The sequence below is a fragment of the Aethalodelphis obliquidens genome, unplaced genomic scaffold (assembly GCF_003676395.1).
Source record: "Aethalodelphis obliquidens isolate GAN/ISIS:26980383/991018 unplaced genomic scaffold, ASM367639v1 scaffold22, whole genome shotgun sequence".
NCBI lineage: Eukaryota > Metazoa > Chordata > Mammalia > Artiodactyla > Delphinidae > Aethalodelphis > Aethalodelphis obliquidens.
Window position 1 is genome coordinate 7,357,413 of NW_020837966.1, and position 23,019 is coordinate 7,380,431.

General features: G+C 35.1%; 1 protein-coding gene across 8 annotated transcripts in view; it reads right to left on the minus strand.

The window, feature by feature from the left end:
* The window catches only part of CFAP20DC (CFAP20 domain containing), a 267,535-nt gene that overhangs the window by 78,277 nt on the left and 166,239 nt on the right, over window positions 1-23,019 (minus strand). For 7 of the 8 annotated variants that reach the window (XM_027121274.1, XM_027121267.1, XM_027121268.1 and 4 more), the window contains 4 exons: window positions 21,388-21,504; window positions 20,116-20,238; window positions 17,423-17,757; window positions 4,797-5,174 (listed from right to left, as the gene is read on the minus strand). In XM_027121274.1, coding sequence (XP_026977075.1) covers window positions 4,797-5,174; window positions 17,423-17,757; window positions 20,116-20,238; window positions 21,388-21,504 — 953 coding nt within the window. The remainder of the gene's footprint in view (window positions 1-4,796; window positions 5,175-17,422; window positions 17,758-20,115; window positions 20,239-21,387; window positions 21,505-23,019) is intronic. The other variant, XM_027121269.1, reaches the window with a different exon arrangement.

Genomic DNA, 23,019 nt, shown 5'->3' on the forward strand with positions numbered 1-23,019 from the left:
CTAGGGAGACAAAAGACCTGTATGCAGGAAAGTATAAGACACTGATGAAAGATATTAAAGATGATACCAACAGATGGAGAGATATACCATGTTCTTGGATTGGAAGAATCAATATTATGAAAATGACTATACTACCCAAAGCAATCTACAGATTCAATGCAATCCCTATCAAATTACCAATGGCATTTTTTATGGAACTAGAACAAATAATCTTAAAATTTGTATGGAGACACAAAAGACCCCGAAGAGCCAAAGCAGTCTTGAGGGAAAAAAACGGAGTGGGAGGAATCAGATTCCCTGACTTCAGACTATAATACAAAGCTACAGTAATCAAGACAATATGGTACTGGCACAAAAGCAGAAACTTAGATCAATGGAACAAGAGAGAAAGCCCAGAGAAAAACCCATGCACCTATGGTCAACTAATCTATGACAAAGGAGGCAAGGATATACAATGGAGAAAAGACAGTCTCTTCAATAAGTGGTGCTGGGAAAACTGGACAGCTGCATGTAAAAGAATGAAATTAGAACACTCCCTAACACCATACATAAAAATAAACTCAAAACGGATTCGAGACCTAAATGTAAGACCAGACACTATCAAACTTGTAGAGGAAAACATAGGAAGTGCACTCTTTGAGATAAATCACAGCAAGATGTTTTTTTGATCCACCTCCTAGAATATTGGAAATAAAAACAAAAATAAACAAATGGGACCTAATGAACCTTCAAAGCTTTTGCACAGCAAAGGAAACCATAAAAAAGACGAAAAGACAACCCTCAGAATTGGAGAAAATATTTGCAAACGATTCAACGGACAAAGGATTAATCTCCAAAATATATAAATAGCTCATGCAGCTCAGCATTAAAGAAACAAACGACCCAATGCAAAAGTGGGCAGGAGACCTAAATAGACATTTCTCCAAAGAAGACATACAGATGGCCAAGAAGCACACGAAAAGCTGCTCAACATCACTAATTATTAGAGAAATGCAAATCAAAACTACAATGAGGTATCACCTCACACCAGTTAGAATGGGCATCATCAGAAAATCTACAAACAACAAATGCTGGAGAGGGTGTGGAGAAAAGGGAACCCTCTTGCACTGTTGGTGGGAATGTAAATTGATACAGCCACTATGGAGAACCGTATGGAGGTTCCTTAGAAAACTAAAAATAGAATTACCATATGACCCAGCAATCCCACTACTGGGCATATATCCAGAGAAAACCATAATTCAAAAAGGCACATGCAATGCAATATTCATTGCAGCACTATTTACAATAGCCAGGTCATGGAAGCAACCTAAATGCCCATTGACAGACGAATGGATAAAGAAGATGTGGTACATATATACAATGGAATATTACTCAGCCATAAAAAGGAACGAAACTGGGTCATTTGTTGAGACGTGGATGGATCTAGAGACTGTCATACAGAGTGCAGTAAGTCAGAAAGAGAAAAACAAATATCGTATATTAACACATGTATGTGGAACCTAGAAAAATGGTACAGATGAACCGATCTGCAGGGCAGAATTTGGGACACAGATGTAGAGAACAGACGTATGGACACCAAGGGGGGAAAGCCGTGGGGGTGGGGTGGGGATGGTGGTGTGATGAATTGGGGGATTGGGATTGACATGTATACACTGATGTGTATAAAACTGATGAATAATAAGAACCTGCTGTATAAAAAAAATAAAATACAATTAAAAAATTCAAAAAAAAAGACAACAGAAAATGTCAGTCAAACTAAGAGCTGGTTCCTTGAAAAGATAAACAAAATTGATAAACCTTTAGCTAAACTCACTAAGAAAAAAAGACAGAAGGCTGTGATAAATAAAATCAGAAATGAAAGAGGATAAATAACAGATACCACAGAAAGACAAAGGATTATAAGAGAATAGTATGAACACAAATTAGACATCTTATACTGACAAATTTGACAACCTAAGAAATGGACAAACTCTTAGACATAAGAGTTTCATACAACCTTCCAAGACTGAATCATGGAGGAACAGAAAATCTGAATAGACTGATCACTAATAAAAAGACTGAAACATTAATCAAAAACCTCCCCAAAAGAAAAGTTCAGGATGAGATGTCTTCACAGGTGAACTCTGTCAAATATTCAAAGATGATTTAATACCTATCATTTTCAAACTCTTCAAAAAATTAAAGAGGAAGGAATGATTCCAAACTCATTTTACGAGGCCAACATTACTGTTATGCCAAAACCAGACTAACTCAACACAAAAAAAGAAAATTACAGACCAATATCTTTGATGAACATAGATGCAAAAATCGTCAACAAAATATGAGCCAACCAAATACAGCAATACATTAAAAGGACCATATTCCATGATAAAGTGGGGCTGATTCCAGGGATGCAAACATGGCTCAACATTCACAAATAAATAAATGGGATATACCACATTAATAAAACAAAGGAAAAAAAGCATATGATCATCTCAGTAGATGCAGAAAAAGCATTTGACCAGATTCAACACCCATTTCTGATAAAAATCTCTCAATAAAATAGGTATAGAAAGAACGTACTTCAACATAGTACAAGTCATATATGACAAACTCACAGCTAACATCACACTAAATGGTGAAAAATTGAAAGCTATCCCTCTAAAATCAGGAAAAAGACAAGGATGCCCAAGGATGCCCACTCTCACCACTCTTATTCAACACAGTATTAGAAGTCCTAGCCAGAGCAATTAGGCAATAAAAAGAGAGAAAAGGCATTGCAGTTAGAAAGGAAGAAGTAAAACTGTCACTATTTGCAGATGACATGATTTTATATAGAGAGAATCCTTAAGACTCCACCAAAAAAACATTAGAAATAATAAACAAATACGGTATAGTTGCAGGGTACAAAATCAACATACAAAAAGTCTGTTGCATTTCTGTATGCTAACAATGAGCTATAAGAAAGAAAAATTAAGAAAACAATCCCACTGACAATCACAACAAAAAGAATAAAATACCTAGGAATAAATTTAAACAAGGAGGTGAAAGACCTGCAAAGTATAAGACATTGTTGAAAGAAGCTGAAGACACAAATAAATGGAAAGATATTCCGTGCTCATGAATTGGAAGAATTAACATACGGACATTAAAATGTCCATATTACCTAAAGCAATCTACAGATTCAATGCAATCCCTATCAAATTCCCAAGGAATAAAAAATAAATAAAGAAATATTAGTTGATGGTAATGATGTATATGTCTATTATCTGCACTAGGTAATCCATTCTAACACGCTTAGAATATAATTGAACCAAAATTTTACACTGTAACACACACAGAATACTTAGGACATGACAAATTTAAAAAAAGCTTTAATGCTTAAAAAAAAGAAATATAAGTGTCATTTGTTCTGCATAGCCTCATTTGTTCTCTAGTTTCTAAGGACAGCGATGGGGGAACTGAAGGAAGAAAAATACTCACACAGGAAGGAAAAAAATCAATCTGATGGACATGAATATAGCCACCAAACTAGCCTAGGGATTTATTCAACGACACTGCTTTACTGTTAACCTTCACTCATATAATTTATTATTTGGGAAACGGCTGCAAAGAGACCAGAAAGTGAATAGAATAACGATGTTTTTATGGCTCCTAATGTAGATTGTTATTGAAAATCTATCAATTTTACTGGCAAACCTTTGGCTCAAAAATAAGATCTTCATTTATAACTTGCAGGCAGTGATAACTCAAATTATGAGAAGTAACTGGGAAATAAAAAATAACTATCATGATAATTATCTTTCTCATTAAAAACATGAGGCATTCTGTAATTGTTGGGATGTGCAAGATACTCTTTTAACATCTGCTGCTACTGAGCTAAAACACATCTAAACAGGAAAGAAAATACATTACTGAGTGTTACTCTTGTACTCTTGGTGGGAATGTAAATTGATATAGCCACTATGCAGAACAGTATGGAGGTTCCTTAAAAAGATAAAAATAGAACTACCATATGACCCAGCAATCCCACTACTGGGCATATACCCTGAGAAAGCCATAATTCAAAAAGAATCATGTATGACAATGTTCACTGCAGCTCTATTTACAATAGCCAGGACATGGAAGCAACCTAAGTGTCCATCGACAGATGAATGGATAAAGAAGATGTGGCACATATATACAATGGACTATTACTCTGCCATAAAAAGATACGAAATTGCATTATTTGTAGGGAGGTGGATGGACCTGGAGTCTGTCATACACAGTGAAGTTAAGTCAGAAAGAGAAAAACAAATACCGTATGGTAACACATATGTATGGAATCTAAAGAAAAAAAAAGGTTATGAAGAAACTATGGGCAGGACAGGAATAAAGATGCACATGTAGAGAATAGACTTGAGGACACAGGGAGGGGGAAGGGTAAGCTGGGACGAAGTGAGAGAGTGGCATGGACTTATACATACTACCAAAATAGATAGCTAGTGGGAAGCAGCCGCATAGCACAGGGAGATCAGCTCAGTGCTTTGTGACCACCTAGAGGGGTGGGATAGGGAGGGTGGGAGGGAGATACAAGAGGGAGGAGATATGGGGATATATGTATATGTATAGCTGATTCACTTTGTTATAAAGCAGAAACTGACACACCATTGTAAAGCAATTATACTCCAATAAAGATGTTAAAAAAAAAGAAAATACATTACTGATCACCCAAATGATGAAAAATAGATACTGGTGCAAATGTGTGCAAAGTGGTACAGTACAGAACGCAGCAGGGTGTATTGCCCACATATGTAAACCAGAATGAAACCACTTACAGATACTTCAGGAATCGGTTTCAACTTCTCCCCTGAAATTTCCTGTAGGGAGATGTTGTATATTGAAGATGACACTTGATGGGCTGGTAGGTCCTTTGCTTTGATAACAGGACGTGGAAGTTTTGGAGAGGATCCACTCCTTCTTCCAGGGGGAGAAAGGCATGGTGTAGGCACCAAACTCGTTTCAAAGTCTTTTTTATCTATCTGCTTCACCAAGGAATTCTGGTTTTCTGATGCTCCTGCTTCTGTGTAGGCATTTTTTAGATATCCTTTAGTTGTCCACCTCGCAGTCTTCCCCATCACGCTCTCTAATGTTAACTGAGTTAACCTTGGAGGACTAGTTGTTGGGCCGTTTGAACCCTGGACACTGTGGTTACCCTATAGAAGAACAAAGTGAAATCATTTTGAGCTGAAACTTGTGGTGAATAAGTTACTGAGTACAAGTTCTTAACAAGTTCATGTATTCTCTGAATAAAGCAAAATACACATACATGTACATATATATATACTATTTTATTCTGCAATAAAAAAAAAAAAAACCTAAAAAACAGCAATGCAAACAGGCATAAATCATTTGCTAAGATGCCCTGCTATGTTTGCCTCTGGTCTTGGTAAAGCATGTTTTTTACCACTGAGTAACAAGAGTACATTTAGGAAATAGTCGCTCAAATATATTCATTCCAAAGAAAGTATGCAAAAGAAGAGGATCCATAAGAAGTTACCTAAAACTTAGGAATTGTATACTTTGGCTTCCTGATAAGCTAACTCCATGAGAGGAGAAAGAACTGGAACTTACAAAATTTACCTTATTTATGTAGGGAAATGCTACTTTTAAAACAAGCTGGCCTATCAAAGTATTTTTGCCTTATATTTTTGTACGAAAGTTTTACTGTTCAAGAGCAATAGATAATAGAGCATGTTTTGTGAAATATTTTTCTTACGTGAAAATTTCAATTATAGAAAGTATTTTTCCACAAGACATGAACCTCACCAAATATAATTATTTGGAAAGCTGAAAATAAAAGCTAGAAACATTTTACTAATGTACAGTTCTGGAATTATCCCTAAATATTTTAATTTTTAAAATCTGAGAAAGGAGGAATTACAAACAAAAAAATCAATGGCCATGATGGTAAATAAGGAAAAAGAGAAACAGTGTTATTTCAGTTGGTAGATATTTTTCTGCTATAAAACAATAAATTTAAAGAAAAAACTAATGTGATAATTGCTTATACTTGTCATGAGATTTTTCTAAATTGTCTTATCTGTTATATTTAAACAGATATATTTAATTATATTTTTATATATAAATTTAAATATAAATATATTTAATAAACAAACAGAACAGAAAAAAATCAACAAAAGCAGAGTACATTTAAAGACATTATTTGATGTCTGAGACTGTACTATCTTACTTTCTGTTTCAGTATGCTATTCCACTATCCTTTCATTTATAGCTATACGGAACCAAACATCTGGTTACTCCCCAAATTTGGATTTTTAAACAAAATATTTGAATGACTGATTGAACTGTTCAGCTTCTTCCTGAATGTTTGGTCATCATACACCTCAAGATACAGATCACTATCTAAGGTGAAATTTCCACTTCAGTAGAAGTGAAGTATGTGTAACGGTGAGAGAGTCTGCTTTAGGTTGGGCACAAGACAAGAGAGGAATTTATCAAACCTTTTAATTAGAAGGGATCTATCTGTCTGTGTGTCTGTCATTGTTCTGCCTCTCTTCCTTTCTTCCTCATCACGGGCTACGTATTGCTCTATGTGCTGCAGATGCTAGGAATATAATGGTAGGCCAAAAGTTAATCCCTGCCATCCAGGGACTTTATCCCAAAGACAAGGGGTCACTGAGTGATTTGATGGACGAGAAGAATGTCATGACGGCACAAAACAGAAGGTATGGGAATGAGTTTGTGTGGATATTGTTTGTGGTGTGTCTGAAGTGTCTGTGGAGATAGTAGTAAGGGAGGCCAATTAGGAGACTATTAAACTGGAATGATTAGAAATGCTGAGGTGACTTGCGTTAATTCAGTGGTGGTGATGATGGAGGCTGGACTGATCTGAGAGTTCTGTAGAAGGCAGAGTATGTTGTACTTAGTACTCTGGAAAGCTTTTACATGGAGTCTGCAATCCTTAACCCTAGTCATGTTATGATTTTCCTTTCTTATGGAAAGCAGTTGGGATTATCAGACAACTGTGGTCTCAAGAAAGGTACACTTGGGTGTAAGAACCTCTCCTAAGAAATAGCTTGCCTATCTGTAGTAAAGAAAGAATTGCAGAGTGTCTAAGGATCTTTTACAAACATTTCTTCTTGGTATTCATTCTGGGCCTTATTTTCTTTGTCTATGCTGGCTTGATCTTCTGATACGTATATTTCTTTATATATGATGGAGAAATTTATTCAGAGTCCCAGATAGGGGAAAGAAAAGATGGTGATTGGGTGTCAATCCATGGGACCTTAGTTTATGCCCCAAGTGGAAAAATAAGAGAGGTAAGAATATTTCCGCCCTCGTGACAGTACCGCGAGGCCTGAGTTGCAGGCACTGCGCAACTCTCTTTGCTGTACATTTACTGAGTGAGCTTGTCCTTCACCACATCCTGGGAACCCTGAGGATGTTCACATGACTGAAGAACTCTGCCTTCAGGCAGAAAACTGGCAAGAGTGCAAGAGACCTGACAAATGCCTAGTGCTCTGAGTTACTAGGAATGGAGTGGTGACTCTTGCAATTTTTGTTTCACAGAGACAAAAAGAGAATACAAGTTTAGCCAGTTTTCTAAAGAAAGGTAAACAGAAAACAGAACAAACAGCTTCCAGGCCTTGGTTTTAAGAAGGTACTGGTGGAACTAGGATAGATTTTTAAAAATTCAGTCTGGTTGCTAGACAGTGCTATATCTTCTCCAACTTAAAAAAATTCCAGTTTAATTTCCTATAATTGTTATATACAATTGACAATGGGATTTCTGTGACCAGAATACCCTCTACTTATTCATTTCCATCACATTTTCACAGTAAAAAATAAGCACATGTACGGTGGATTTAAAACAGATTGCCCCTAAAAACAAGCTGGCTAAGGGGAAAAGGTATAATTATAACTCTTTGGACCAGAATCTCTGGATCACTCTGGGATTCCATTTCGTATATGACATAAGTAGAAATTAGGAGCTTTTGCAATAAACGTTAGTTCAATAAATAGTTATTAAGCTCCTACTATGCGTAAGGCATTTTCTAGGGACTATATAAGATATACAGGTAAGAAGAAAAAGGACACTGCCCTCGAGAGGCATAAAGTCTAATAGCAGAAAGATAGATACCTACAAAAGTAATAATTTCATAAGGTAGAAGGTAGTAAATTTCATTTAAAAGTTTCAGATGGGGCTTCCCTGGTGGCGCAGTGGTTGAGAGTCCGCCTGCCGATGCAGGGGACACGGGTTCGTGCCCCGGTCCGGGAAGATCCCACATGCCGCGGAGTGGCTGGGCCCGTGAGCCATGGCCGCTGAGCCTGCGTGTCCGGAGCCTGTGCTCCGCAACGGGTGAGGACACAACAGTGAGAGGCCCGCGTATCGCAAAAAAAAAAAAAAAAAAAAAGTTTCAGATGTACTATTATGAGAATTTAGAAGAATGCACGGACAGCCTGATGTTTGCTAGATCATTTAAAAGAAACTTTAAAAATCAATACATTTGATAAGAAGTGTATTTTTTCCACCTGTAAGTGGATCAGAGAACTTTTCTTCCTTCTGTAAGTTTACTCAGGTGTATTTCTTTTTGTTTGGCATGAGCAGTGATTATACACACAGAACTATTCATGAGTATGTACAGGGACATTCACCTCACATTTTCCTAAGATATACCCTGGTTTGGAGATGGGTCAAGAAATGGTCAGATTGAGCTGCGTTCCCTAATAGGTATTCATTCTCTTAGTAGTATTGCATTTCCACAGTAATATGTTTCTGTGCTATTTTAAATATATGAAAAAGACAAATAACTGGAGAATCTGTACAGAGCACAAAAGGCTTGCCTATTCTGGCTGCCCCAGAACCACTAATTCTGGTCTATCCCACATTTTGAAAGGGGAATTAGGATAAATGGGAAAGGCAAGACAATACACGAGACTAACAGGTTGATTTGAGTTGTGTCAGCTTCTATTTTAGAGAGGAAATAAATGGAGAATAAAAAATAGTATAGTATTTACTAGTAGTGGTGCACTGGCAAAACCTTCCTCCTTTCTTTAGTAATGTTTCTGACTTACTAAAATAGATTATATAGGTATAGATGACGTTTATTGCTTTCACATACATAACACATGTGGGCTCGACATGTCTTTGTATTAATTTTATACTAAATAACATATACATTTGTTACATGCATAAGAAGTTTACTATAATCTGATTGAAAAATAACCACTTTTCCCCCTTTGGTTTATCATTTAGCTACTGAAAACCTGCAGAGCAATTGAATATAATTGGTCAGAGTAGTAAAGAATTTGTTATGCTGTTTTCATATTCCAATCATCTGTTCATCTGTTTCTCAGAAAAATAAATACAAAATGTTTTTGATTTAACTTAATATATATTTTTTAAAAGTCCAAATCTCTTGAACTGTTTGTCTTCTGGGCTCAGAAACATTTGTTTGTTAAATATTCAATCATGCCCAGTGCCAGGAACATCAATAGAGTTTGTCTGACTAACTGTAGCACAGCATATGTACGCCGAAGATGAGAATGATTTCCCCAAGGACCCAGCACTTCCTCTGTTGAACTACGTTTCTTAAAAGGACATGCAGATGGGCACTTGGACAATAATTTTTGGATGTGCAAAATGAATAGCTCTTGCTGAGTTGTAATTTTAAAAAGATAATTTTAATCACTCAGGAGGGCCACCTACTTGGAGCAGGTGGGACCCAGGCTCTTTGTATTACAACTTTAATGTTGAGTGAGTCAGGATAGAACTCTGTTTTAGAATTTGTAAAAAGTGGATGATCATGTTTACTTATATTTCAACTGATTTTTAATTCAGTCCACCCAGAAAAAAATCTACATAACATTCTTAAAAGTTCTGAACAAAACACATCTGCAATATTCCATACACACTTTTTTTTTTTTTTTTTTTTGCGATACGCGGGCCTCTCACTGCTGTGGCCTCTCCCGTTGCGGAGCACAGGCTCCGGACGCGCAGGCTCAGCGGCCATGGCTCACGGCCCGGCCGCTCCGCGGCATGTGGGATCTTCCCGGACAGGGGCACGAACCTGTGTCCCCTGCATCGGCAGGCGGAGTCTCAACCACTGCGCCACCAGGGAAGTCCTCCACACACACTTTTGATGGCAGTTTTGAATTTGTAATTGAGATAGAGTCAGCAGGAGTTTTACGTTTGTCCAACGTTTTAGTGATTAAATGTGTGAACTGACAGAACCTTTTAGCTGAACAACAGCACTAGCGGACAATAGAGATGATACAGGTATATACTTTGGTTGTCAAATAAAGAGCACAGTTATCTGCACAAATATAGCTAAAGATATTAGTCATAACAGAATGAAAAAAATCATTTCTTCTTTGATGATAGCAAGATTGACCATTCAAATGTATCTTAAACGTTTTCACTAACAACCATCCCCAAGGAGTATTTCTAACTTCTACCTCTTGAATTTAATAGGAAACTATTAAAATAATACCAAATAAAATGAAAGGAAGATGTGACTGTTTCTAACAAGTAACTAATTCGCAGCATGCTTGATATTACAAGGACTTGGGCAAATTACTTTTGTAAACATCTTTACCTGTAGCCAATGATGCCTCACAGACAAATCATAGCAGAAGTTACAGGGACTGTATTGGATGGGTAAACATCATCATGTGAATATTTGGGGAAAATGATGAGACTCCTTTCATTGTTCAAGACAAAAACATATTTTCCTTATAAGTTAGACTTCATGCTCTTTAACTGATAACACAAAGGTTTCTTGTGAAAACTCCTATCTATAACCAAATATATATTTACCTGCAAATATTGATCTTTAAGCCAAAGTTGTATGACATTATTCTAGGGAGACAAGAGTTTTATAACCTTCTCTCCCTGCCTATAACAATGAAGGGCCAAGTTACAGGAACCAACTTTTTCAGGGAAGAAGAAAGCTTCAAAAGATAACAATAAAGATATGTAGATGTGAACAGCCTAAAATAAATACTCACATAAAAATAAATATTAAATATATCTGGTAGGTTTAGAGAGTATGTTATGTTGTAACTCATGATATACAGAAATAAAAATGCAAGCAATACAGTCAAAATAGAATTCGCCCATTTTTTTCAAACAAATTGACATTTAAAGTTTTTTAAAGGCTACACAGAAATATAACTGGCCTCATGTAGAGTAAATATCATTTCTATTGTGTGTATATAAATGTGTGTGAGAATGTTATTCAGAATTGCTAGTCAAGCATGTAGGGGTGAGTGGAAAAAAACAATGTAATGAAATAGTTTAACTACTGAGTGCTAAAAAAAACCTTGAAAGCAACAATACCAGGAAAGCTGAGAGGAAGGACTAAAATGGTCCTTTTAATCTGCTGTTTGTAAATTTGTTTTATAGGCCTTAACAGAGTTAGATGAAGAGAAGATCTAGAAGCTCCTAGCTAATTTGAACACTATAAGTAGTCAGTCCACATAATTCATGTTCAAATATGGATAATATTTTGGCTCAAATGTTCTAGTTTGGACTGTTATGTAAGAAAAATTACCTAGCTTTGCAACTATCTACTTTAGTATCTGATACATAGATAGAGTTTAGAGAAAATGACTATATTTCTAGAATCCACCAGAGGGCAGACAGCAGAAGCAAGAACTACAATCCTGCAGCCTGTGGAACAAAAACCACATTCACAGAAAGACAGACAAGATGAAAAGGCAGAGGGCTATGTACCAGATGAAGGAACAAGATAAAACCCCAGAAAAACACCTAAATGAAGTGGAGATAGGCAACCTTCCAGAAAAAGAATTCAGAATAATGATAGTGAAGATGATCCAGGACCTCGGACAAAGAATGGAGGCAAAGATTGAGAAGATGCAAGAAATGTTTAACAAAGACCTAGAAGAATTAAAGAACAAACACCTAGAAGAATTAAAGAACAAACAGATGAACAATACAATAACTGAAATGAAATGCAATCCCTATCAAATTACCAATGGCATATTTTACAGAACTAGAACAAAAAATCTTAAAATTTGTATGGAGACACAAAAGACCCCAAATAGCCAAAGCAGTCTTGAGGGAAAAAAATGGAGCTAGAAGAATCAGGCTCCTGGACTTCAGACTATACTACAAAGCCACAATAATCAAGACAATATGGTACTGGCACAAAAACAGAAATATAGATCAATGGAACAGGATAGAAAGCCCAGAGATAAACCCACGCACCAATGGTCAACTAATTTATGACAATGGAGGCAAGGATATACAATGGAGAAAAGACAGTCTCTTCAATAAGTGGTGCTGGGAAAACTGGACAGCTACATGTAAAAGAATGAAATTAGAACACTCCCTAACACCATACACAAAAGTAAACTCAAAATGGATTAGAGACCTAAATGTAAGACCGGACACTATCAAACTCTTAGAGGAAAACATAGGAACAACACTCTTTGACATAAATGACAGCAAGATCTTTTTTGACCCACCTCCTAGAGTAATGGAAACAAAAACAAAAATAAACAAATGGGACCTAATGAAACTTAAAAGCTTTTGCACAGAAAAGGAAACCATAAACAAGATGAAAAGACGACCCTCAGAATGGGAGAAAGTATTTGCAAATGAATCATCAGACAAAGCATTAATCTCCAAAATATATAAACAGCTCATGCAGCTCAATATTAAAAAAAACAAACAACCCAATCAAAAAATGGTCAGAAGACCTAAATAGACATTTCTCCTAAGAAGACATACCGATAGCCAAGAAGCACATGAAAAGCTGCTCAACATCACTAATTATTAGAGAAATGCAAATCAAAACTACAGTGAGGTATCACCGCACACCAGTTAGAATGGGCATCATCAGAAAATCTACAAACAACAAATGCTGAGGGTGTGGAGAAAAGGGAACCCTCTTGAACTGGTGGTGGTGGGAATGTAAATTGATACAGCCACTATGGAGAACAGTATGGAGGTTCCTTAAAAAACTAAAAATAGAATTACCATATGACCCAGCAATCCCACTACTGGGCATATACCCTGAGAAATCCATAATTCAAAAAGACACATGCACCCCAATGTTCACTGCAGCACTATTTACAATAGCCAGGACATAGAAGCAACCTAAATGCCCACTGACAGATGAATAAAGAAGATGTGGTACATATATACAATGGAATATTACTCAGCCATAAAAAAGGAACGAAATGGCGTCATTTGTAGAGACGTGGATGGATCTAGAGACTGTCACGCAGAGTGAAGTAAGTCAGAAAGAGAAAAACAAATATCATATATTAATGCATATATGTGGAACCTAGAAAAAAGGTACAGATGAACTGGTTTGCAGGGCAGAAATTGAGACACAGATGCAGAGAACAAAAGTATGGACACCAAGGGGGGAAAGTGGTGGGGGTGGGGATGGTGGTGGGATGAATTGGGAGATTGGTATTGACATGTATACACTAATATGTATAAAATGGATAACTAATAAGAACCTGCTGTATAAAAAAATAAATAAAAGAAAATTCAAAAAAAAAAAAGGAGTTAAGGAAATGTGCCCAAGCTCAATTCCAGGTTCATCTTACTCGGCCATATGACCTCGAACAAGCTATGTCACTGTTCTGACCCTTACTCTGTTCATCTATAAAATGGTGTCACAAGTAGTAACTAATTCCCCTGTAGGCGTATATAATGCTTTGCCTAATGGCACCAACTATTATTAAGTGTCCAATTATTATTAAGTCCTAATGGCACTAGCTATTATTAAGTGTCCTACTATTGTTAGGTCCAAATTCAGTATATTGATTCATAGAGCTCACAATAATTTCTATCAACATTTCTACATCCAAATTACAACCAACCACACTGACATGGCAATTAGATGGCATTATGCTTCCACAGAAAAATCTTTATTTGGCTGTAGGGCCAAAACCTACAAAACAAAATAAAACAAAACAAAAGGAAGAAAATGACTATATTTCTAGATAAAAAATTGAATTAGAGAAGTAATAAAATACTAATATAAAGCTAAGTATTTCAAATCACCAACCAGCTATATATACCCAAAGCCACGTTGGGAATAATGGCATAAAATACAAAACAGAGATGATAATAGTAACATGCTTTTTTTTTTTCTTTCAGAAGCTGCAATTGTATGAAGGGTACTCTGTTTTAACAGCTTTCCTAGATAATTCATTTTACGTGGTAGTCTTATTTTATAACTCACCACCAGATATATTTCCATAGTGTGCTTTTCAGATAAGAAGTACAAATTCAAAATTAATTGAGTATCAGGAAAATTAGTATATATGTCTGCCTAGGGAATAAAATATACAGTAAAGCCAAGACTAAGATGAGAATATGCAAAAAAAAAATCATACTTTTAAGGCTCTCACACTGATGAAGATCTCAAATGTGAACTGATTATTAGGGACTTAAACTACAATCATTGAAAGCTTATTTTAATTAGTCTTTACTGTCATATGTGTATTTTTTCTCTATCATAATACCATGATTGTGCCTAGTTTTTTGCTTCTGAATACATCTAACTTCCCTTTAAAAATATTCAAATGGTCTAACACCAAATAAAGTCTTTTAACTACAAGTTATAAACTTCAAGCATAATAAGTAATGCAATTATTACTCATCTGTCCACCATTATTTATAGCATGACATTGTTTTCCTTAGATATAATAGTGTTACTCTAACGATATAACATTCTACAATAATGCAACTAGGGACTTCCCATGTGGTCCAGTGGGTAAGACTCCAAGCTCCCAATGCAGGGGGCCTGGGTTCGATCCCTGGTCAGGGAACTATATCCCACATGCATGCTGCAACTAAGAGTTTGCATGGTGCAACTAAAAAAAGATCCCGCACACTGCAACGAAGATCCTGAGTGCCGCAACTAAGACCTGGTGCAGCCAAAATAAATAAATTAATTAAAAGAAAAGAAAAGAAATGAAAGGCAAGTTTAAAAATAAATAAAATAATGCAACAATAGTAAGAATGACTAAATCAACTGATTTTTCTTCAAAGACTATATGTAAGTAAACATTTAAGATATGTAATCTGTAGATGGGTGGGATGGGGGGGTGGGAGGGAGGTCCAAGAGTGAGGGGATATACGTATACATATAGCTGACACACTTCATTGTATAGCAGAAACTAACACAACATTGTAAAGCAATTATACTCCAAAAAAACCACAAAAAAACCCCAAAAAACCCTCCAAAAACAAAAAACTAAGCATCCAGAACATGAAGACAGATTCACTGTATTTTGAGAGCAAAACAAAGAAAGTGTTTTGTAATTTTGACAAATTAAATTAAAACTTATTCTTAAAAAATAAATAAAATAAAGTATGTAATCTAATTTCCCTTTGACTTATATAATAAATGGGAGAAATAATCCTACAGGAAAAGAATTTACAAAAAGCTCCCAAAAAACCAATTTGATAAAAAAGGGATCATTACAAATTCTAGAACTTGTTTAAATATAGCCTAGCACTTTTGTTAGTCATCTGTATTTTAGTTTGTATCTTGTTATTGCCTCTAACAGCAAACCTCAAAGCTTGCATAACATGGCAAGGCTTCTGCCCCTCTCTCTGGCTGCCACTCTTAGTAGGCTCTGACTAAAGGTGGGCCAGGGCAGGTGTTAGCAATGATATCATCCCACTACAGACTCAAGCCATATTCTGATGGTCTTGGGACATGGGTGACCAGAGAGCTATGCCAATCAGAGTTTTGAAAATGCATGATAAATTAATTTTCAATTTCATGTAGTTGGTAACAAGTACATGTCTGCACAATAAATGTTGAAGGATGTCAGAAGTAGAGTAGCTAGTAGCAAAAGAAAGCACATAAAGTGATAGCAAATTAAAATATTCAGAACTAGTATTCTTCATTTTCTCATAAAGCTCTATTGCTTCTTCTCAAGCCTTTTCCTTCATATAGGTGGAGAGTTAAGTTCCTCATGGGGTGTTATTTAAAGGGCTGTTTCTACATAATACTTCCCTCAAAGTTTTCCAGAGAACTATTATTTCCTACCTGCCATGACATTGCCCCCATCACAGTAATTCTTTTGAGTTAGGTAAGCTGTGCACATGGGAAGGGGATGGGCCTACCCCATTAACAAAATGGTATGATTTATCAGATTAGCCAATTAATACTGTATAAGAATTGACAGCTGGGATGGGGGCAATACTAGATGCTGAAGACATATTCATTTTACAGTTTTATAGCTTAATTTTATGTAGGGTGAAAGGGATAAAGTTGTTCACAGCACATTTAAAATGTACTGTTTATGCATTTATGCATAAAGGGGTTTGTAGTAGGTTTATGTTTGGTATGACTATAGTTTCATCACACTCAGAAGTAAGGAGGTTATAAAAAAGTATTTCCTCATGCACTTTGCTACAGAAACTCATTAAAAGTTGCAAAACAACATAATTACTGCCTGAACAATCTCACCATATTCTCAACTGGCTCTGAAGGTAGGAGCTGTGGACTTAATGTATATCCCACTGTTGAAAGGGGTATTCTTAATCAGATATAGTTGTTAAAAAAAAGTTTTCTAAGTATACAAAAAAAGTTTTTCTGATTATTTCTATAATTTCTACATATAAATGATTTGTATAATTTCACTAAACCAAAACTTGACTATAATCTGCTTTTAAGATAATTATTTTTTCTAGAAAATATAAATGCCTATTATTAAAGAACAATGCTAAAGAAATTTCATAAATAAATTCATTTCATATGGGGAAAAAGAGTTATATTAAGTTTTAAACAAATGTTTCAGAACTACACTAGTTTGATATTTAATTAGTTATTAAAAAACTTTTTATGAATTTACTGATTTATGACATATAGGTGTATTCTAAATAATTGCAAACAGAAAACCTCCTGTAAGGCAAGCCCCAGCACTAATCCATGATTCATTACTTAAACTTTAATTGGCACAACTCTTGAAATTCTGGAACCATATGGAAAATAGTGAGTCCTAATAGGTCTAAGGTGAAAAGATGGCAGGGGAGTTAGGAAGCCAGAAAAGTGTCAATTCAGAATGCTTAGCAACTGCAACACAATTGCCCCAGAGATCTAGAACAATGTGTTCTCAATATTTTACTGGACATGCTATCATATAACTAAACTGCATATTATTTCTCACTCTGTGAGGCAAAGGTTAAAATGAAAAAAGAAAATCAAACCAAAAACTGGTTTCCATAATTAAAAATGAAAATGGCTGACTGTTAATAAAAAAGGCAGCAATTTAGAGTTACCATAACAATCTGAGGCAACTGTTGACTAACATTGCAATCTGCTGCATTTTTATAAATAGCAGTTGACTTCCCCTCTTTCATTTCAACTAGTTTTAGTGCTTAGTTGGAGACAACAGAGCTGTGCTTTAGAACTATTTCACTCATCAAGCAACGTACCTCTTCGGTGCTATCACCACCGTAAAAATCATCCTCCAATTGGGTGTCTCTCCTTATTACACTGGTATCCTCTTTTAGATCCAGAATAAATGGGCACCCCTCTGGGGACATATTCTGAGTCTTTCCATGAGGTGCTGATCGTGGTCTGGATGAAAAAGTGAAAATATCCTTTGGAACAATCTGGGTTTCCTCTGTCTGTTGGTCACATTCATTTTTCTTGCTGGCTTCTAGCCACAGATGTGAGGTGTTGCAGGAGTTTTCATCCAGAAGTAGAGACTGCGTGCTGGAGGCCAAATGGGGGATGTGGTCATCATTTTCAGGAAATATCCACTCATCTGACATTTGCAAAAGATGACAAAAATTAGAGCAGTGTTCCATAAGTGTTATTTTAGGCAGGTAGTTAGGTTAACATTCCTTCTTGTTGAAACAGAGATTTATCAAATAATGCAAAAGCCAAGGAAGGCAATTTATCCACCATCTTGTAACCTGCTAAACATTTAACCCACAGATAGTGCTTATAGATACGGGCAACTCATTTGTACTTCCTCTCCATCTGAGTTGAAACACTGGCCAGGAAATTTGTAAGTCTGAAATAATTATCACCTATCTTGCAGCAAGTTCTTTATAGCACAGCCTCATTAATTTGGTATTTCAGAGGGGGAAAATCTTCCAAATTTAAAAGGGTTTGAGTTACTAATTTCTTTTAATTTCAGGGGGACAGAGTACTTAACAAGCTCTTTAAACAAAGTATCTGGGCCTTGTTCAGATTATAAAACGTGGAGGAGAGGAAAACCACGAAAAGGCTGACAGTCTTTCCCTCTCCATTCTACTCATCGGTACAGGACAATTCATAGATTAAACTGCTAGACTTGTCAATAGCAAATCCACAGAAATATTTGTTAATGTGACTGGTGAATTCTGCTGGTGAAAAGGACCTTTATGTTCAATTTTAATTTAATTTTAGGAGAGAATGTTTTGACATGAAAATCTTTTTGCACATTGTTTTCTTTAAAAATACTATATACTACAACTGAGATATATTTTTATCAAAATTTTAAAAAATTTTAATCTTTATTCAACATTGAAATAGACTTTATAATTCTATGACCTGGAAAAAACAAATCTCTATAATAAACATTATTAAAAACAGGCTTACTTTCTTCTTTAGAATGACAGTAGGAAAAGTTGAGCATTTTCTCAACTTACTCTTTTTTTTTTTTTTAATTTATTTTTTGCTGCATTGTGTCAATGGTGAAAATCTTACAAGAATTCGTGTTCTGCAGAACCACAATGTAGACGTGGTAATTTTACTCCTGACTCTTGAACTATATTTATCATCACAAGAAAAGTAACCAAGAGCTAAGATTTGCTCACTTGAAACTTTAAAGCTAACACTACAAAAGCAAATGCAGAAAGCAAACAGAAAGACCTTTAATAAAAATTATATTGATGGCACAAATAGAATTGTATTCTTCTCAACTGTATTCACCTATTTCTTAACCTAAGACTATGATTATATAACATAACTTGCCTATAAAAAGGGCAATAAATATACATTTCTTAGAGAAAATCTATTAGGGACAAGGCTTTCATATTTTCTGTAGGTAAATGGTCAATAACAGGTTGAATATATCAATACCCAATCTGACCACATTCACAGAAAATGTGGAGGGTCCTGAGTCAGTGTTAGCTGTGGTCAGGTGAAATGAATAGATTCACTGGGTTGTCCTCTTTTGGACAGCAAACTTTTGCCTTGTGCTAAGCACCTAGTAGGTGCTTTGTGAACACAGTAGGTGCTTAGTAAACCTTGAATACGATTACAAAAACCAATGTGTTGCATTATGTACAAGGATACGTAAAGAAAACAGGAGGAAAAGGTCCTGGGAATCTTCATTATGCAATTAAACAACTTGTATGATCTAGCACCAAACATATTATTAACTGTCAAAAAATCAAAGTAAAAGAAGTGTTCTTACACCAAAAGAACTCTAATTATCTTACTACCACATGCTTCTTTGGAATGTGTAGTTTTACCTCAAGTATTTCCATATCAATTGTAATGAATAATTTGGTGTGTTTTCTTAGGAAAATATGTAAATTACTGTGTAATCACAATATTGCAGCAAACAAGATAAATGCAAGAATGATCACCTAAACATCTAATTAGTTTTTCTACACAGTCAGATTTATGCTAGAGACACTAATTGCGCCTAACATTTTAATGAAGGCTTCAACACTGCATAAATAAGACTGACAACCTACAAACAATTTCCATTTATTTTCCTTTTTCCCTAGCTCAAAAACAATTTGCCTTTGTAAAAGTACCACACACCTGCTAGGCAAGATATGTTGATGGGTTCAATGCTCTACACTCCAACCGTCTCCATTATAAAGAGGATTGGAAAAGTGCAACAATAGATAATCTTCGGGGAGGGTGACAATGTTATATGAAAACCTCAAAGTTTTAAACTTTCATTCTGAACAGGACCACTTGTGCATTAAAACTTGAAAATAAAAATACTCCTTCAACCATTAAAGTCTGACATAAAATTGGGGTTAAAAAGAGATTGAAAAAAATGATATATTTTAGCAAGTGACTGCATCATGACTTTTCAAAATGACTGGGTTTGAAATATTTAACATATTTATATTTTATTAATCGTTAGCAATTATGGTATAATAAAGATGCTAACCTGCTTGATCAGGAGACTGGGGTGCTGGAGAGCTGGGGTTCAATGTCTCTGTTCTCTGTTGGAACACACTGGTGAGGACAGTTGTTGCTTTATGTTCATTTCTGTTATTTCCTGAAGAATTGCCTTTATTGGAATAAATATTTTCCTCTATATTACTTCTTTTGATATATATACACGCTAATTTTTGAAGAATGGTACTGTGGTATACTTTTCTATTTGATTATTGAAAAGCAAGTAAGAGGTGACAATACAGATTATATGCAGTTTTTTTCTTTTTCAGGAGAGTATTTTAAGATGAACTCAGCTGCATTTTTGTAGAGGTTCATCTTAAAATTCCTTGATATCTGCATGGGGACATTTTAAATTTAAGTTTTACAATACGCAATAAAAGGAATTCCAAAACCCATATAATTTTTAAAAGGTCTTATATTTTTTACTTTGGTTCCATACAAAATGGAGTGTGTTTTCTTTAAATTACAATTTTTACTGAACTCAACTCTTTTAAATGGAGCTCTTTTCTTCAGCACCTTAAGAAAAATGGATACAGGCCTTATTGCAGAAGTAATTTTTCTATCTACTATTTTATAATGATAACATGAAACCTAGCAAGCAGAATTTTGGCCTACCCAAGAAATCTACATTTTTGAGAAATTATGCTAACAGATGCGTACATGATACATTCTGGGCTTGATTCAGGATAGACTAATGCATGTGTATACAAATCTATACATACATGCCTCAAATCTAATATTTTAAGCAATAACTATAATAGCCAACTATATTTCTCTAATGCTTTACTGGTTACAAAGAGTTGAAACTTTAACCTACATTACAGTAGATGGCAAGGAGTCCAAAAGGAGAGACAGCAAATGTAAAAAACAATCTAGAAAGGGCCCAATTTAAAAAGAGGAGAGAGAAATGAAAAATGAAAAATTATGAGTTAAGTTCAATTTTAGTGAAGTCTGCAGGCAGGAACTTCTATCAAATTTGGGCCATTTTAAAAAATCAATAATTTAAGCTTATTCAGCCTTTGAGAGTAGAAGTAGGAAGTCCTTTATTTTTGTGGTACTGTCTATTTAATCCAACAAATCTCTGTTAGGGCTATAGAGCAATTCTTTTGTAAAAAATTTGATTTCCATAATCCTTGTAGAACAGATATTTATATTTTAAATGAACTGGTTCATAATCCCTTGAAATTTACAACCTGCAGAGAGAGATTCCATTGCTCTGAATAATATACAGATATAAGATAGTATTGAATTAGTACCATACCGCTGGGTGTCTCTGTCCTTTCTCTGCTGGTTCTTTTTAACTGTAATCTTCTCCTGTTATTATTCTTATCAGCTGATGGTTCTTGAGGGGGATGTGGATGCATAATATGCAGATTGGCTGGTACATTTTCATATCAAAGAACAAAAAGCCAGAACAGAAAGTACTATATAGTTTGAAATAACTCAGTAAATATAATTATAGCTATAATGAGAATGTTCATGTATCATTTTGACAAAATGTAAAGCTGTATAAAAAACACAACTTATTCCTTTATAGGAAATAGGTGTTTATTTCTATTCCAATATTAGAATTGTATCAGGCTTTCATTACCAAATGTAAAATAGAGAGCTAGTGGGAAGCAGCCGCATAGCACAGGGAGATCAGCTCGGTGCTTTGTGACTACCTAGAGGGGTGGGATAGGGAGGGTGGGAGGGAGATGCAAGAGGGAGGAGATATGGGGATATATGTATATGTATAGCTGATTCTCTTTGTTATAAAGCAGAAAGTAACACACCACTGTAAAGCAATTATACTCTAATAAAGGTGTTAAAGAACAAATAAACTACTAATACATTTTATTCATGCAATATAACCATATAGAGAGCTACAAGTAATTAGATTAATGTTAATCTTGCAACATGCTATATTAAAAAATATTTAAAAATGAAACTGACAGCCAATACAGAAAAATTATTTTTTCCTTTAAAAGATTTAAGTTTGATTCAACAGTAGTTTCCAAAAGAACCCTGCAGAACTGAGATCAATCTTGAAGAATTCCTAAGTGTAATTTAACTCTGTAACAATAATAATAATAATATTCATAGCAGCATTTGATATTTTCTGAACATTTAAATTCTTGGCACAATATGATGTGCTTGACTGACTGTTCTCACTGAATTCTCATACTGACCCTTTGAGGCAGCTGTTATTTCTTACTACTACTAGTGCTAGTAGTAATTGTATCCCCATTTACAGATGGGGAAACTGAGGCTCGTAGTGTTTAAGAAACTTGATCAAGGTCTCACAGACAGTGGTAAAACTGGGACTGAATATCTATGTTATTTATTTCCTTATCTCAGTTTTATACTCCATGGGAGATAGAGTCTCTAACAGTGATCGTTAATTTCTAAATCAAATAAAATGAACACAAATGCCTCCCCTTTTCAATGTTCACAAAAGTCAGACCAGTTAAAGTGGACAAACTGACAGGGAGTGGTAAGCCTTGGGTTCTGGTCTCAATTCTTTCCAGTGATTACAAATTGCAAATCAGTTACTCTCTTAGCCCTGAATTCTCAATCTATAAAACGGGATAAAAGTTTTCTTCACCAACAGGGTTGTTTTTGTACCAATGAGAGAAAATAAAGAGCACTTTACAAATGGAAGAGATTAATTAAAAGGTAAAACTAAGAACACTTAAAATGTACATGGGGTTTCCAAGACATAGCAATAATAGGATACTACACTATTTTCTCACTGTTATCAGAAAGTAAAAATACAGGGTTCTACAGCAAGGTAAAATAACAGAATAAACAGAATGACAGGTTCCAGAAGATAATATATGGTATAAGAATTCTAAACATATTTCAATATCTACCACCATTTTCATTTTTAAATGATAATTCTCTGGACTTA